The 18,970-nt window shown below is 39.2% G+C and overlaps 2 protein-coding genes across 4 annotated transcripts in view; one reads left to right on the top strand and one right to left on the bottom strand.

Moving 5' to 3' along the window:
- Positions 1-18,970, top strand: part of LOC109622131 (beta-1-syntrophin) — an 804,166-nt gene that overhangs the window by 690,041 nt on the left and 95,155 nt on the right. The window lies entirely within an intron of this gene.
- Positions 7,216-12,877, bottom strand: LOC134292016 (uncharacterized). The gene is made up of 2 exons (XM_062860645.1): positions 10,386-12,877; positions 7,216-7,890 (listed from the first exon to the last, which is right to left on the bottom strand). Exons 1-2 carry the CDS (start codon positions 11,680-11,682, stop codon positions 7,880-7,882), a joined length of 1,308 nt encoding a protein of 435 aa, XP_062716629.1. The 5' UTR covers positions 11,683-12,877; the 3' UTR covers positions 7,216-7,879.

Below are 18,970 nucleotides of genomic sequence, written 5' to 3'. Positions count from 1 at the left end.
TTTAGAGGTATCTTCGATAACATTCTTGAAGGATTACGTAAATGATTCCTGAAGATGAAAGCAAAGGGGATTTTGGAAGAACTAATGATGAAAAGCCTAGAATATTTCTCAAAGAAATCAATGGCGGGAACCCCAAAGAATTCCCCTCAAATTCATTAGAGCAAATAAAAAAAATATCTTCAAAAGAAATCCTATATAATCCCTTGGAAGAATTTCTGCGGGCGGCCTTGGGGGAATTTCTGTAGGACCCTCTGAGAATATTTCTGCAGGAATCCTTTGTGAAATTTTTACAGAAAAACTTTGAGAAATCCAGGAATGAATCTTTGCCACGTAGCTTGAAAAATCCTTGAAGACTGGATTTTTTAAAGGATTCTTGAACGAATTGTGAAAAAGGATTTGAAAAAATCGCCTAAGGAATCCTTGTACAATTTCCTATAGAATTTCATGGAGGAATTTGTGTAAAAACCTTCAAAAAAATCCTTCAGGAGTAATTATATAAATACATGAAGCAATCCTTGCGGGAAATATTTCATGTACAAAACTATTTGTAGAATTCCTGGGAAGAATCAATATGAAATAAACGAATGAAATCAACTTAGGGGTCGTACATAAATGACGTAGGATTTTTTTGGCGATTTTTGACACCCCTCCCCCCTCGGAGACGATTTTCCCATACCTAATACGTGGCTCGTAGCGTAATCCAAGACTCCCCCTCCCCCCTTAAATGCTACGTCATTTATGGACGACCCCTTATGAGAAGAGTTGAATAAATTCCGCACGAATCTTAGGAGAAATCGCAACAGCATTTGTTGGATTAACTACTCAATAAATGTTTGGAAATATTCCTGATGAAAGTTTGGAAGGAATTTCTTAAGGCGTCTTTGAAAAAAATCCTTTAGAATTTTGAATAAAACCTTGGAAGAATTGTTAAAGCGATCCCCGAAAAAAATCCTTTAAGTAATCCTTGGTAGAATCCTTCGGGATTTTTTAAATAAACTAAACAAGGCAAACTTTATCCGATTGATGAAATCGTTGCGGAAGTTTTTTTTTACAAGATCCTTGAAGAAATTCTGAAAGCATCTTTTGAAAATTTTCAAGAGATTTTTTTTTTGAAGAAATGTTCAAGAAATCCCTGGAAAAAATGCTGCAGGATTTCTTGAAGCGATTCCTGAAGAATTACCGATGAATATCCTCTATAAAATCATAGCCAAGCATTAACCACTTAACGGATGCTTCTAGGCTCTTCCTGAACAAAACAGTCTTAGTAGAAACTTGGAGAAACTTCTGAAGAAATTGTTTGATTTGATAAGATAGTTTTTCTATTCCTTCACTATTTAAGCATACACGCTCCAATTTTCATCCTACTCAAAACAAAGGAATGAAGCGTTTTGGTATTTTTGTTAGAACTGAGCATGAATGGTGCCGTAATCGCTTTGTTTTCGAATAGGATGTATTTGGGAATATAAGATTACTTATGGTATGATGTTGACCCTATCAGAAATTGTCAGAGAATGTTTTTAAACGATTTTTTGGAGGAATTTCTAGCGGAATAAATAATAAACCCTGGTGAAATTTTCTTAAGTGAGATGTTTGATGGAAACTTAGAATGATTTTTCAAAAAATGGATCCTTGAGAAAACTCCTGGAGTTGATGGATATTAAAGAATTCGTTGGAAGAGTTTCAGAAGGGTTTTTCGAAAGAACTCCTTCAGAACTCCTACAGAATTTTCTTGGAGGAATTTTCGAAGGAATCTTTGGAGGAAATTCTGAAGGAATCCTTGGAAAAAATCTTAAGAAAAGATAAACCAAGATAAACTCTTGGAGAAATCTCTGAAAGAATAACGTGAAGAAATAATTGAGAAATCCTTGAAGAATCTATGGAAAAATACTTAACTTCTATGGAAAAATCAACAAAAAAAAATTTGGAGGTTCTTCTGAAAAAAAAAACATCGAGGAATGTTTGAGGAAATTCTAGAAGGACTTCTCTTCCTCTAGCGGAATTCCAATGTAATTTCTTAGAAGAACAACAAAAAAAATTTTGTAGTATTTTTTCTGAAATTTCTTAAATATTCTATGGATGAAATCTAGATGAATCCTCAGAAATAATATTGAGAGAATCCCTGATGGACTTCCTGAAGAAATGTTTCAAGAAATACTCGATGAAGCCTTTTCAAGATTTTTTTAAAGTACGCTGAAGTGGAGCGGATTTGGTTGGATGGTTAGAACACTTGACTACCACGCCGAGGACCTGGGATCGAATCCCACTCCCGACAAACTCACAAAATGTGAGTTCTTCCTTCGGAAGGGAAGTAAAGCGTGGGTCCCGAGATGAACTAGCCCAGGGCTAAAAATCTCGGTAATACAGATAAAAAAAAAGTACGCTGAAGTACTTTTGAAAACATCCTCGAAGACCATACTTGGTAGTGCTCTGAGAAATACTGAATGACAGCCTTGCATTAGCTACTTTAAATAATTCTTGAAGACAAATTATTGTTCAAGAAAGATTTTTTTTTAAGAAAACGGTCAAGGAATCTTTAAAGGGATTCCTAAGGTTTACTTGGTACAATTCCTAAATAAATTGTTAAAAAATAGACATAATTCTTAAAATAAATTTTACGCTCCTTGATGGAAGTCCGGGATGTATGCTTGCAAAAATCTCCGAAGAAATTCATAAAAGAATATAGAGAATAATTTTCAACCTTCCGTCAGTCTGTTGGCCAACACTGCCAGCATCACGCTAAGCTGAGTTCAAAAGTCGAGATTTTTTCAACGTATTGTACAAAATACAACGGCACGATCATTAGAGAGTTAAATGTATAGATTTATCTTTGTAAAATATGTACAAATGTAATTAATTCGTTGAAAACAAATATACAAATTCAAAATAGCGTCTTTGACCGTCGCATCAAATGTTCGGTTATTCGAAAAGTCAATTCGAAATGTTCCCGAATTACGCCATTTATTGATCATGTGCCAGCCCGTGCACAAGGGGGGTTTTGGGTCTTAACCCCCCCCCCCCCCCCCCCATTACCGACGCTTCATACACTAGGCGCCCCTCCGGATTTTGCCGAATTTGGGAAAAACCTCTCCCTTGGCGCCACTTCTGTGCACGGACCTGATCATGTGTATAGACTACCCAGACAATCAATTTGCACGTATAATGAAGTTTATGTTCATGTTATACGTGCTTTTATGCGGTCAAGTTACATCGCATAAGATGCAGTAAAAGTGCCTTATACGTACAAAAGTGGAGGCGCTATACGTGCATTGACGAAAAAAATAATAATGCTATATGACTTCAGGCGATATCTTATGCGATGCACGGTGTGCACTACTGCGACGTAATATAGCATCTTATGCGACTTAATAATATTCAAAAACAAAAAAACAATTCTTGTCACCGCAGTATCGAACTAAGAACCTTTGGATTTCCGGGCCACACTTCACACTTAACACCAAGCACCACTTATGAAACAAACTGATTAATTGTCATGACATTCTAACACACCTCAGTATTCGTTGAAATGCACTTGGTTTCCCTGCGCTGTACATGTTCGACAGGCCATCTGGAGCTCAAAATCAGCGTGATTTCCCGCACATTTATCACCACCCCTCTCATGCTAGCACCACCGATTGTTATTTATCAGGTCAAAAAAAAAAACAAAAATGATAGGGGTACTCACTAAACAGATTAAATTGCGCCGTAGGCCATGATTATCTGTTTATTTGAAATGTTTCATGCTTTTGCGAATGAAATAATCAAAGATTGCCTTGGTGATCGCGACGTTTAATCAGTTTAATCAGTTTACGCTGTTTAGTGGATCCCCCTGATGACTTTGTAACTTGTTATGTAAGCATGATGATGACTGTTAACTTTCTTGTAGCTTTTTGGCACTCCAACAACACCTCTTTCATTGTCATCACATATCACATCGCAATATACCAATGTTAACGATTCTAGCTTATGCGAGTTTGTATGCACATTTTAACGAGTTTATTCTTACTTTTATGCGATTTAGTTTGTATACCAATGCGAGTTTAACTGACATAATAAGAACCTGTACCAAGCGAAGTCGTATAATCATCGCAGTGCGCAATTATACGAATTCAATTGACACTTCGCGAGTCCGCTCGAACTCTTTTACGAATAAGTAAAGTTAGTCGCAATAAAATCGTCTACTGCGATGTAGTTATACATTATAAAAGTTAATTTGCACTCTTATATTCTTTTACCAGATACATCGCAATAAGTTCAAAAAATAACATCATATGCGATGAAAATTATCCCTCAGTCGTAGGTAAATGCGATAGTGAGTAAAAATAGTACTTTATACGATGTACAGCGTACATCCTTATGCGATTTCTGGTTGTCTGTACCCACTAAGCCGAAGCATCATGGCGTCTACAAAAGCTAAAGAAAGTGACATTTTCATTCAATTTGTTATGGGTGTTTGTTTGAGTTTTTGGTTTACGTTAAGAAAGGCCGAACGAAGGGACTATGCCAACGAAGCATCCCGATACCCTAGTAGTCCAGTTTTAGCAAAGATCACAGAAACGAAGATTGGCAGCTGGGACATACGCAAAACTTGCTGCTGTCAATCCTCTTACTCATTTTGTCATGAAGTGATTGAAATCTACGCAATCGTACATCCACGTACCACATATCGATTTCCGTTTTCGTTTTAGACTAGAAAAACGCATTCTAGACCAAAGTTTACAAAGTTTCATCACATTTTACATTTTATTAAAATTTCCACGTGCCGCTAATCTAAATCTGCGAAGTCTTTGTTTTACACCTCGTTCTTTTTCTACGTCCATGCTTGTCTAAGCGACAAAAAATTCTACCGCGAAGACAATGAGCAAACTCGACATTTTAATATTTTATAAAACATCTCCGTGATTACGAGAAGCGTACAAAAATATAAAAATGCCTATTTTGATCATTATTTTGGCAGTAGAATTTTATATCGCTAAGCCAATAGTGGACGTAAAATAAGGTTTAGATGTACTTCACAACAATGAAAAAATGGTACATATGTTGAAAAACGGTATGGTGATAATGGTACATATTTGACATTTTGGTGCTCTCTATATCAGCACACGCAATCGAAAGGCTTCAACTTTTTGAGCCGGAGTTCCACTTATGTCATGTGCTGGGGTGTTCCAGGAAAATTCTCAGGGAGTCTCAGGAGCTTTCTAGAGGGTCCAAACTTCAGTGGATCTCAGGGAGTTTTAGGAGTTTCCAAGAGGTTTCAGAGACGTACCTGAAGGTCTCAAGGGCGTTTCAGTGGGTCCCAGAGGGTTTCAGAGACCTGGAGGTCTCAAGTGTGTTCCAGGAGGTTTTAGGGGTGCTTCTGGAGATCTCTGTCGGAACGCCCTTATTTAAGGGTGCCCCATCGAATCCCCTTCTTTTCGGCTCTCTGGGTACTGCTGAAAAAGCCCTTGGCCCCAGCTCAACTCAGTTAACCCTTTGGAGACGGATGGGTCATATTAGCCCTGCCAAGAAAACTGACCATTACTAACGTGTTCTAGACCAGCGAGGTTGCATTCAGAAAGACGGAAATGCCGTCTCCTAAGGGTTAAAGTAAACATACGATGGTTGCTCGCCGCTTACCGTGAAAATCGTAATTCGTCGGCGACATAAACGCGCAGATAGGAAGGTGGGAAATGTATCGACCGGTATATGGTCGATACATCCTGCACGCCGTATCAAATGATAACGGTCAACGATGCGTAAACTTTGCCGCCTCCCGTGGTATGGTAATCCAAAGCACGTTCTTCCCCGCAAAGATATGTATGAAGAAAGCTACTTGGAGATCACCCGTCCATAAAACAGAAAACAAAATCGACAATCGACGGTACTTAAATTCTTCTCGGATATAGCCAATATCCGCACATACTGCAGTGCGCATGTAGATTCGGTTCCCTACCTAGTCGGTGTATGCATGCGCGGACATTTCCGACGGTTATTACCACGCGTCAAAGTCGAACGCCGCTGCTCAACATCGACCAGCTGCGTAATGTAGAAGTGCCTCAGGATTACGTGCAGCAGCTAGCAGTGGCCCTACCAACGGAATAACAGCTTGGCGCAGCTACACTTGAAGATGGCTGGAGAGACATCCAATCCGCCATAGATAGTACCTTGGCTGCAACACTAGGCTTCGTGACTCCGAATCACTGAAACGACTGGTACACCGGCGAACGTGAACAGGTGAAAATTTCATCATGAAATACGAGAAGAATGCAGCATGGGCGAGAATGCTGCAACACCGTACGAGGGTGAATGACGCACGTTTTAGGCAGGCGCGGAACGGACAGATCTCAGTCTTCCGATGGAAGCAGCGCCAGCAGGAAGAACGACATCGCAAAGCGATGGAAGAGCTGTACCGCGCTAAGGACACACGGAAGCTCTACAAGAAGCTGAACCGCTCGCGCAGAGGCTTGGTGCCACAAGCCGATATTTGCCGAAAAAAAACCCGGGCAATCTTCTCACGAGCGAGCGTGAGGAGGTGGAGATTTGGCGATGAACGATGAACATCTTAATGGTGAAGTTGCAAGTGCTGAAAGTGGCGTAGTAATAGATCTAGGAAAACGTGCGCAGGACGAAAGATTTCCAGCCCCTAAACTCCAAGAGATTGAGAAGTTTGGTCTGTTGGAAAACAACAAAGCCGCTGGAGCAGATCGACTACCAAGCGAGCTTCTTAAACACGGTGGAGAAGCACTAGTGAGAGCACTACACTGGGTCATTATCAAGATTTGGGAGGAGGAAGTATTACCGGAGGAGTGGATGGAAGGTATCGTGTGTCCCATCTACAAAAAGGGCGACAAGTTGGATTTAGGGAACTATCGCGCGATCAATGTACTCTCTCAAATTTTCGAGCTCATGGAATAATATCAGGCTGGATTCATGGGTGAACGCGCTACAACCATCCGCCAGGTGTTGCAGAAATGCCGCGAATACTACGTGGCCACACAATACTTGTTCATCGATTTTAAATCAACGTATGATACAATCGATCGAGACCAGCTATGACAGATCATGCACGAATACGGATTCCCGGATAAACTCTTGAGTCCCTTCGAATATCAAAGAGGGTTACGGCAAGATGATAGTCTTTCGTGCTTGATGTTCAACATTGCTTTAGAGAGCGGGAGTAAACACGAGTGGTAAGATTTTCACAAAGTATGTTCAGCTCCTCGGTTTCGCCTATGATATTGAAATAACTTCAAAGCAGACTTTATCGAAGAGGACTAGCGCGGCAAACTCACAAAACACCGATTAAAGAAACCGTGATAAAATCCAGTAGCTGTACGCTAAACACGTCAGTTCGGTCTCGAGTATAAATCATTTCTAATCTTTATTATAGTTCATCCACCGCTCATAGTTATATTCCCTTTTACTCTCTCGAATGCAATGTTCTCATTGCTCAGCAAGTTCGCTCTTAACAACTCCTCCATTCTTTAAAGATCATGGTATAATTATATAAAAAAAAAACTAATATTCAAAATCCATACAATGGAACCGTATTACAAACATTGAACTGAATACAAACTAATAATACACAAAATCTGACCTGCGTTTCTTCTTCGCATTTCTTTCTGATCTTCGATAGTTCTTCGACTGCTGATTAATTTCAAAATTACCTAACTGATTTTCGACCGGAGGTTGCTCCGTATAAATAAAGGATTCGGCTGGAAAGCCATAAAAATCAGGTTCCTCCTCAGACATGCCTGCAGTATCATCGGTGTCTTCCTCTCTTCTACGCTTTCTATTATTGCGTTGCACGTTCTCTCCATGGAAAACGAAAGTTGTGCCAGGTTTCCGGCGAGGATCACTCAAAATTTTTAGTTGTTGTCTGTGGGCTGTTATTAATCTGCCGCTAAGCGAAATCTGAAAAACAGTTGCAGAAATACGTTTGAGAAAAGTAGCAGGTAACCATCGTCGTATGTCAGTTTTGTTAGAGTTCTTGTAATAAATCAGGTCACCGCATCTTAAATTCACAAATTTGTCACTGAAGTTGTCAGTAGGTGTCAAAATGGTCGGTGAAGTCTCATCATGCATTACTTTCAAATGTTGTTTAAAATTACATCTGGGGTTTATCAAATCCAATAGCGTTTTAGGCTTATATGAAAGAAGTCTTTCAGAAGGAAAACAGCCTTCGTTATCCAGACACGTATTCCTATAATTCAATAGAAAATATGAAACTTGCAAGTCCGTATCTAGCTTCTTCATCTCCGGATCAACCAAAAATTTCTTAAAAACATCCTTCACAAGCCGGACCATGCGCTCTGCCTGTCCATTGCTTTCCGGGTGGTATGGTGGACTCTTCATAACATTCACGCCTTGCTTCTCGAAGAAATCCACGAAATCCGTAGAATTGAATGGTGGACCTCCATCGGTCACTAAGACATCCGGTAGTCCATATCTGGAGAAAACATTTAGAAGAACCTTGATGACCTGTTTGCAATCCGTGGTATTCTTCATGTACTCCAACTCGATCCATTTTGTGTAGCTGTCTACTATCACCAGAAATGTTTTACGGTCGAGATGGAAGAAGTCTGCATGAACCCTACTGAAGGGCTTATTAGTTGGAATCCACTGTGAATACCCTGCCGGCTTCTTGACAGGATTCATCTCATTGCAAGTTCTACACAATTTGACGTACTCTTCAACGTCTTTGTTCAACCCGAACCAATACACCGTCCTGCGAGCCAGTTACTTCATCTTACTTATGCCCGTATGATTCCTATGAAGCTGCTTCAGTACCTTTGATTTCAAAACATCTGGGATGATTACGCGATCTTGAAACAATACACAACCCTCGACTTCCTCAAGTTCCTGATGATGAGAGTAAATATCCCGAAACTCTCTTGCAAGTCGATCTGGCCAACCCTGCCTAAGATACGTTGTGATTTTAACCAAAAAGTCATCTTTTTCTGTTTCCTTGGCAATACCCTTATAATCAAGTGGGAAATCTTCAGTAAAATTCAAACTTTTTACAAATTCCCGATCAAGAGCTTTGGGAACAGGCTGTAGCAGTGGAAATCGGGAGCAGAAATCTGCATTTGCCATTTTGGAAGAAGGTCGATAAATAATGTCGTAATCATATACTGACAGCTCAATAACATAACGCTGCAGCCGCGTTACCGAAATTTGGTTTTTACCTTCCTTGCCAAAAATCCCGATCAACGGTTTGTGGTCCGTATAAATTACAAATTTCATTCCAAAAAGAAATTTGTGAAATTTTTTAACTGCACATACCACTGCCAATGCCTCTAAATGTAAGATGGGATATTTCTTTTGTGCATCATTCAGGCTAAAAGATGTAAAACAAACAGGACGCTCTTCCCCATCAATCACGTGAGACATGACACCTCCCAAACCATAACTTGACGCGTCTGTAGTAACAATTATTGGCTTCATGGGGTCGAAATATTCTAGTAAACAAGGTCGAAGGAGAAAAGTTTTACAATCGTTGAAAATTTTATCACACTCATCTGTCCAAATAAATTTAACGTTCTTCTTCAACAAACCGTAAAGGCACTGGATACGAGACGAAAGATTTGGAATGAACTTAGAGTAATAATTCAATAAACCCAGAAATGCTTTCAGCTCTGACTCATTCCGTGGAGCTTTAGCTTCACGAATGGTCTCTATTTTTTGTGGACACGGTTGCAACCCCCTATCGGTGAGAATGTGTCCCAAAAAAGGTAGTTCTGACACAAAAAATTTGCATTTCTTTAAATTTACTTTTATATTAGCTTTGGCCAAACGTTCTACCACTACTTCAAGTTTCCTTTGACAGTCTTCCAAATCTTTCCCCGAAATTAAAACGTCGTCCAAATAACAGGAAACAAACTCCAGGCCCTGAAGAACTTGGTCCATAACTTTTTGAAATATGGATGCGCTAGACGATGCTCCTTGTGGTAAACGATTGTAAATATATAAGCCTTTTATGGTATTTATTACCATAAACTTTCTAGACGCCTGAGACAACAAAAGCTGTGTATAAGCACCCGCTAGGTCAAGTGAGCAAAAAACTTTTGATCCGGAAAGAGAGGCAAAAATATCCTGTGCAACGGGTAATGGGTAGGTGTTAGGAATTATCACCTTATTAATCGACACCTTGCAATCAATTACCAAGCGAATGTTTTGGTCTTTTTTCATCACTATTACCACCGGTGATGCCCATTCGCTAGTCTCTACCGGTGTAATCACCCCATCTCTCTCTAAAGATTCCAAATGCTGAACAACTTTGTCTCTCAACCTTAGCGGTACTGCATAAGCTTTTTTAAAAATTGGCTTATCATCCTTCAACACAAGATCTCCTTCATAGCCAACTATTGGAGTTGAAAAATCCCCGTCAAAAACTTTTGAAAACTTACTCTTCAAATTATCAATGTAAGTGTCATCGTCGATCTTATGAATTGTCTCGTCCGGAGTCCTGGGGTTGGAAAAAATGTTCCTCCATCCAACGTAGAAACAGTCTAACCAGGAACGACCCATGAGTGGAGTGAAATCCTTATCACACCGGAGGACTATTAAATAAAGCTGCAGTCTTTTGTTTTGAACCTGGACTGAAACACAAACTCTGCCTAGAACCTTTAACCTTTTGCCATCAATAACCGCCAGTTTTTTGTTACAGGATAAAAGCTTACTATGTTTAAATTGTTTTGAAAATAATTCTTCCGAGATGACGGTCTCAGCCGACCCGCAATCAACTTCCATTGTTAGAGCAATTTTATCAACCAAAACATTAACATGGCAAGCCTCATTTATACGATTTACAGAGGAAATCATCATGCAGGGCAGGTCATCTTCATCATACTCATCCATACGCTCTGAGTTCTCTCTCTTAAAATTTCCGCTTGAGCTACCGGCAGTAGTTTGCTTTGGAGCATCCAAAAATTTGATCTCTGCATGCTGATTTCCTCTACCATTCAATTTATAACAAAACTTTCTTGTGTGACCCCTCTTTTTACAGAAGGAACATAAATACGAGGGTTTGTTTGCGTCATAATACCGGTCACTGTATCTTTTTCTCGGTGAAAAAGATACGCTACGATTGCTGCTTTTACTACTACCTCTGTATTTTTGTTTAGAGCGCGATCGTACTTCTTTTCTACCTAGCCGAGCGATTATGGACGTATTCTGGTCATCATCCTTCAGGACACTCGTCCTGTTGTTAGAAATTTCATGACTAAGTATGAGTTTTTCTGCTCTATCAGCGCTCAGATCGTCCTCGTCACACAAGCGTTTTTGAATGTCTCTATTGTAAACTCCTATCACCAGAAGATCTCGTATGGCCCTATCCTTGAAATTACCAAAACCGCACTGCTCTGCTAAAACCTTCACAGCGATTACAAAATCCTCCGATTTTTCGTATTTTCCTTGTCTTCTACTCCAGAATTTATAGCTGTGAATCACTTCTGAGTCACATTTGTCAAACCTTTTCTTTAGAGCCTCCGTGATTTGCTGGTAAGTCAACCTTTTAACATCTTGACCAGGAAAAAGCCTCTTGATCTCTGAGAAAACAGTAACGCCGCATACGCCCAAAAATGAGGTCTTATAACGTTCTTCTGGGACATTATTATTGATAAATACATACTCAAGCTGTTCAATGTATTGGGCAAAGGGAATTGAGTTTGGCAGGTAAGGTTCAACTGTTGTTGACACCGACATTCTTTATTACAAATTGATAAACAACAACAACAAAAACAGAAGAAATAAAACAAAAAACTCATTAGGCTCAGCTACAAATGATCGATCACAAAACAAAACAATAAAAAAATCACATACCTTATATACCAATGTACTTCACCTTGTTGTTATCACAAACGTCAACACACGCAAGCCCTGTCGTAGCGTTGAAATAAACGAGCTATCCAATTTGATCTCAGCAACAAAACAGGCGTCGTACCGTCGCACACAATCAGCAGGAAAATTATCCAGATATAGCTAGCTCTCACGTCTCACTCGAAATCAGCCGTCACTAGCAATCCGGGTCGTCGACGGAGTATTGATGATGAAAACAAACGATTGCACTTTTGCGATGAAATATTTCCATGCAACTCACTGCTCAGACTTGGATGAAACTTTCTCTGGCTTCGGCTTCGGGCACAGACACTATCACACATGCAGCAAAAGCCCTCAAATACGAGCGATGCGATCCACCAATGAATCTCGCTCTCACCAACTGCCTGCTGGATGGCACTCTTTGACTACACAGAGACAAAGGAAAAAACAAAATGGTGTAAATTTAGACGCCAAGCTGGATCTAATCGCTTTTACGAGATGAAAAAAAATCACAGTCAAATAAATTTCTCTAAAAACTTTCTATGAAACTGGTATTATGACTGTCAATGATCACACAAATTGCACCATATTCCAATTTTAAGCTCACAAAAGGTAATCTATCAAATTAGCGTTAACTAAAAGGGTCTTTTTTAAAATTCACACAATACTACGGACAAAAGGTGCACACACAAAAGAAACTTCCAAATCAAAAGCTCCTAGCACTCCCCAGGATAAAACCGCACGAAATTTGTCACTTTCGCTGGGATGGTAGGGCAAAATTTGTGTTTTCAACAATTTTCACGCAATTTCACTCGCGAAACTTCACTTTTCGTACTTACTCCTCGTCGCCAGCTGAAATAACTTCAAAGCAGACTTTATCGAAGAGGACTAGCGCGGCAAACTCACAAAACACCGATTAAAGAAACCGTGATAAAATCCAGTAGCTGTACGCTAAACACGTCAGTTCGGTCTCGAGTATAAATCATTTCTAATCTTTATTATAGTTCATCCACCGCTCATAGTTATATTCCCTTTTACTCTCTCGAATGCAATGTTCTCATTGCTCAGCAAGTTCGCTCTTAACAGATATTAATAGAAACAAATTTGAAACGATGGCGGCAACGTATATGGATCTTATCCAACTAGGGCATGAAGTAGGTACATGGGACAGAGGGCTCTAGAAAGGATTTAACGTGCCCACCACTCCGAATCTCTAACGACGGTGATTAAATCGAGGCGGTTGAGGAGTTATTGTCGCCAACAAAGGCACCAGCAGAGAAATTCAAGGACGTATATCGAGCTTACTTTTGACTCCGCAGAACTCTACGATCGAGTTAAGTTCGCCCTCAAACGAATTTAACCATGTTCAAAACGCTAATTTGACCGGTAGTTCTCTATGGACACAAAGCGACTATAAGTTGTTCAGAGGAGCAACATGCCCCGATAATCTGACAAAAGCCTATGATCCATGAAAATTTTGAAAATTTTGTTTGGGCAAAATGCTGAACAAAATGTAGGGGAAGGTGTGGGCAATCTGAGCGAGCCAATTGCATAGCTACTTATTTCGGGCATGCGAGTTACATTACCCTGAAATGCATCTAACACACCGCTTCCCGCCCTTTGCTAGAAAAACATAAAACGGCAACTTGTTCTCGGGTTCCCTCCATTAAAGATCATGATGATGGACACAAGATTGCAATGGCACTGATGATGATGATGATGATGCTGATGATGACGAGAAACGATGACGGGCGGAACTGGGAAGGAATTGATAAAGAAAGGATGAACAACATAACCCTCGTCCGCCCCGCGTTAATTGGATGGGTGAGGCTGGGCATCGCTATGCTTCTTCACCACTGTCCCCACCCATCTTCCCACCCCGGAAGCGGAAAAGAAAAGGAAACTTTCTTGGGCCGCTGCCGCCACCGACTGCCACCAACAACGCGCAACGGTTCTGAACCTTTCAAGCGAAAATTTCTTCGAAGCGAATCGCGGCGGCGGACGACCACCAGCTGAGGTGTGACCCCTTCCGGCCGGTTTCACTGCGATCTCCCAGGGCTTGCAATCTTACATTTTGCTTCGTGGCGCAGTTTTTTTTTTTTTATTGTGTTGGTTTGCGAAAAGTTTCTGTATTTTTTTCCGTTTGATGGCGAGCGCACAAAGAACCGGCAGTGGTGGAAATAGAGGGGGAATGGGGTTGGGGCGGCCGATTTCCCGCTGCGAGTTGATCTTGGAAAATATGCTTTTTCCTTTCTTCGGTGCTGCTTTTCTGCTTATCGTTCCCGATGAAAAGGTGAAAAAAGCCATCGCAGATTGTTTGGCGTTGCGTGGGATTTCCGGATGATTGGGTATATTTTTTGCGGACGTGTTGTGTCAGGTGTAATCAAGAGACATTAAATATGGCTGCTTCCTAGAAGTGGAAGTTTTGGGACCGGGCCAAACCAAACAGTTTTCGGTTGGAAGGTCACATTACAGAATAGGAAAATTTTGAGAAATATTTCGTATCAGTTCTATTTAGAAAACAGTGAGACATAAAAAAGATGAACAAATAAATGAATATTTTTTGGCAACGCCTTCAGGAATTCATTTAGGGGCTGTTCATAAACCACGCAGACCAAATTTTGGCCACCACAGACCCCCCCCCCCCTCTCCCCCTCGTAGACTTTTGTCCATACAGAAATTTTGAAATTTGTATGGAGCGTAGACTTTGGCCAGACCCCCCCCCTCCACCCAAAAAGTGTACGTGGTTTATGAATGGTCCCTCATCAGAAAAGTCTCTTGGATTAGTTGTAGAAGATCTACTGCAGCTTTTCTTGTGAGAACTTTAGATAATTTGAATGTTTACCTACAAAGTAAATTGAAAGTTCTACCAGAAATGAAAAAGTCTCAGCGACATCCATCCGGTAGAATTGCATTTATCCTGGCAAATTGAAATTGTTTCACCGTCCCTTCTCATCTCAAGACAACCACTCTCTTCCACCCGTATCCCTTCATCTCTATTCGAAAGTGGCACATAGTCGAAATCATTCAGTCAAACCGCAAAACACGGTTACCACTCCGTGCATTGCATCGTCGATTAGAGTTTTTCAAAGATTTTTGCCAAAGTTATTCCTTGATTTTTTTTTCTGGAGATTTGTTCGACTGACTTTCTTTTTGGATGTGCCTGAGAGTTTCTGCAAATATTCCATCCTAGTGTTTTCCAGGATTTGCACCCCCAATATCTTTCGAGAATTTTTCCAGTGATCTTTCCAGGATTTCTGAGAATTATAACCCAGCTTTTCATTTTTCACGAAATTCTTGGAAAAATGTGTTCTATTCGTTTTAAGAACCTTTCATAATCAACTTGAATATTCAAATATTTATTTAAATATTTCCAAGAGAATGAATAATTAGCTGTTCCAAGAAAAAATATCAAAAGTATTTTGCATATTGAGTTCTTTGAGACATTGTACGTTAAATTGGTGGATTCGTTGTGCTGGATGAGGAAACCCGATTATCGTTATTTTATCTTTTTCAATTGCAACAAATGATACGAAGTTGCATTCATAAGATTGTTGAGATATTTGACCACTCCACATCATCAAAGTGCGGTTGAATTGCTAACAATCGAAGCCCTCGGGGTTTTCCCGGTATTTCTCCCAGAGTTTTTTTTTATGCAAGATTCTTTCCAAAAATTCTTCCAATTTATTCCAAAGATCAGGACTGTTTTCAACTGATTCAACAAACTTTCATTCAAGCATTTCAGCATTCATCACGGTATTTTTTGTTAAATTTCTGCAGAAGTTTTTCTAGGGGTCTCTTCCAATATTTTTTTCGGGGTTTCTCATACAGGTTTTCAAAGCTCCTTCCGGATTTTCGAAAGTATTTCCTCCTGGAAGAACTCCCAGAAGTTTATTCCAAGATATCCCAGTTTTGTCGAGATTCACAAAGTTCTTCTCAGGATTTTTAAATTTTTCTTCCCAGAGTTTCTCGTAAGATTCCACCAAGATTGCTACCTAGATTAATCTTGGGCCAATTCCTCAATAAACCCGGAAATGTGTACAGTAATCACACACCGAGAGCATCCTCTAAGAACTCTTGAGAAAACATCCCGGATAAATTTTGAAAAACCTTCAGAGATATCCAAACATTGCCATCGTAAGAAAACTGCTCAGAAGCACCATCGAGAGGAATGCAGCGAGAACCTTTAAGAAATGTAGCAGGAAACACTCCTGCAGAATATTCAAAAGGAACTCTCCCAGCTATCCGGATTTTGGAAAACAAAATCCAAGAGGAAGTAAAACACAAAAGAAAATGCTATGACAAAAATACGGAAGCAATCTCGTGTGAAAGCCTGGAACACATTTCAAGACGTACGTATCTCTAAAGGAGTTCCACATACCTGATGGAATTTCTGAAGAAATCCATAAAGACATCCAGAAAGAATTTTAAATCCCAGAATCATCCGTTTCCACCTTGAATTTTAAGCGCCTTCTCGAGATCGTCTGTTTGCCTGAAATATTCCCATGATCCCAGGAGAGGACTCTTATTCCTCTAGCATGGTGTTCCAGGATCCTTCTCAATTAATCTTGCTTTTTTCCTCTGGGTGTTTTGTTTTTTTTTTTTTTTGAAAATCTGTCAGTGACTTCTGACTTTGAAACGGAATGTAAAAGTGCAGTTTGCAATTTAGAAATCATCTTGTTATTCTTCTTATTTTTCACATGTATCTCATAACTTTATTTTATTTTATTGCCATATATTAGCATTAGAATTAGCAATAGCATTAGCATAAGCATTAGCATAAGCATTTGCATAAGCATTAGCATAAGTATTAGCATAAGCATTAGCATAAGCATTTGCATAAGCATTTGCATAAGCATTTGCATAAGCATTTGCATAAGCATTTGCATAAGCATTTGCATAAGCATTTGCATAAGCATTTGCATAAGCATTAGCATAAACATTAGCATAAGCATTAGCATAAGCATTAGCATAAGCATTAGCATAAGCATTAGCATAAGCATTAGCATAAGCATTAGCATAAGCATTAGCATAAGCATTAGCATAAGCATTAGCATAAGCATTAGCATAAGCATTAGCATAAGCATTAGCATAAGCATTAGCATAAGCATTAGCATAAGCATTAGCATAAGCATTAGCATAAGCATTAGCATAAGCATTAGCATAAGCATTAGCATAAGCATTAGCATAAGCATTAGCATAAGCATTAGCATAAGCATTAGCATAAGCATTAGCAAAAGCATTAGCATAAGCATTAGCATAAGCATTAGCATAAGCATTAGCATAAGCATTAGCATAAGCATTAGCATAAGCATTAGCATAAGCATTAGCATAAGCATTAGCATAAGCATTAGCATAAGCATTAGCATAAGCATTAGCATAAGCATTAGCATAAGCATTAGCATAAGCATTAGCTTAAGCATTAGCATAAGCATTAGCATAAGCATTAGCATAAGCATTAGCATAAGCATTAGCATAAGCATTAGCATAAGCATTAGCATAAGCATTAGCATTAAGCGAGTCGCACAAATTGGAAGGTGGTACAGTCCTAGACCGCTGATATGAGGGTTGCCTCCTTGCCGTCCGAACTAAAGCAGAAAGATTTGGGAATGATCTCTGACTCTTAGACAAGACTGACGCAATCCTCCAATGGTCGAAAACTGTTCTGGTCACGTCCTTGCGACTGCTGAGGAATTTTATTGTCAGATATTATGTGACTTTTTTAGAAACATGATTATATTCAAGTCAATCAGAGGGAATTCTCTCTAAATTAAAATCGTCTTTTTTAATTTTTTGGGTAATTGATAGAAAACTAGTTGACCAACTAGCAGTCTAAATTTAAGACAGTTTGATGCACTTTTCAAAAAGTTAAAGCTTGTTAACCATTTTTTGAAAAGTGAAAATTTCAAAACAGTCATTTTGTCTAGGGATTCCTCTTCAGATTCTTACACGGTTTTTTTTTTCACTGGTTTCAGCAAGATTTTTTCCATGAATTTCAGCAGAAATTTATACCGAGAATCCCTAATGAATTATTCCAAATATTCCTCAATGTATTTTCCAAAGAAGGATAAAAAAATCTTTCAAAAATGCATACAAGAAGTTCTTTAGAAATACAGGGGATAGACAAAATGATCGGAACAGGCTAAGTTTTCACTTATCAAAAAATGTAACTTTTCGAAAAGTGCATCAAATATTCTGTAATTTTTACTGTAAGTTGATCATCTAGTTGTGTATCAGTAGTCAAAATTTGGATAAGATCGAGTTATTCCGTACGAAGTTATAAAGGTTCTAGAAAAAGGTAGAATTAACCGAAAGCCAACTTTGAGCTGTTATATCTCCGGATTAAATGAATCGATTGCAATGAAATTTTTAACATATGGGTAACTCTCGCTGAGACCGGCCCACTATTTACACCTTGTCTTCAAAAATGTTTAAGGTGCCGATTTTCTGAAAGCCCTCGTTAGTTAGAACCACAACATTTTTTGCAGACCCCTCGATTTTGGTCAAATGGTGGCTGACCATTATAACTCCGTTATAACTCGAAAGTTTCTCCAAAAGCCACCTCAAAACGAATTGTTGTTGAAAAGAGGAAAGATAGAGCTCCTATTTACAATAATAAAAAATTGGGTCGGCCATATTGATTTTGGCCGCCATCTTGGATTTTTTTACCAAAACCTTTTTTTTTACCATGAGGGCAACCACCGATTTTCAAAATTTTTGCATCAATTGAAAGCTGAGGCATTTATACATAACATATCAAAAAATTAGAGATGTCTTTTCATCCTATCAAAAGTTATTTATAGTTTTGTAAATTAAGCCACGTTTTCTCCAAACATTTCCATGCGCACCGGCAACGACATGCAACAGCATCCGAGATTACGCCTGCATGTATACACAAAGGCGCGTGCCGCAAAATTTGGCCAAATTGGAGGTTCGTTTCCGTTTTTGACTGTTTCTCAATGATGCGGGCATTGTTTTCATAACTTTTATAGTGTTTTGAAAAGCTCAAACCTTCAGCTTTCCATTAGTGAACTCAAAATTTAAATTCGTGTTCGTAAACACTGCGAAATAACGCTGCATTTATGTAAACGACCGGCATGATTTACAAAACGGCAGATAACTTTTGGAAGAAGAAAAAGACATCTCTAATTTTTTGATATGTTATGTATAAATG

Source organism: Aedes albopictus, chromosome 3, assembly GCF_035046485.1.
Source record: "Aedes albopictus strain Foshan chromosome 3, AalbF5, whole genome shotgun sequence".
In the NCBI taxonomy this organism is placed as follows: Eukaryota; Metazoa; Arthropoda; class Insecta; order Diptera; family Culicidae; genus Aedes; species Aedes albopictus.
This window is presented reverse-complemented; position numbering and strand designations above follow the sequence as displayed.

Coding starts and splice junctions, on each gene's coding strand:
- LOC134292016 (XM_062860645.1), bottom strand. CDS start 11,682: ATGTCGGTGTCAACAACAGTTGAACCTTACCTGCCAAACTCAATTCCC.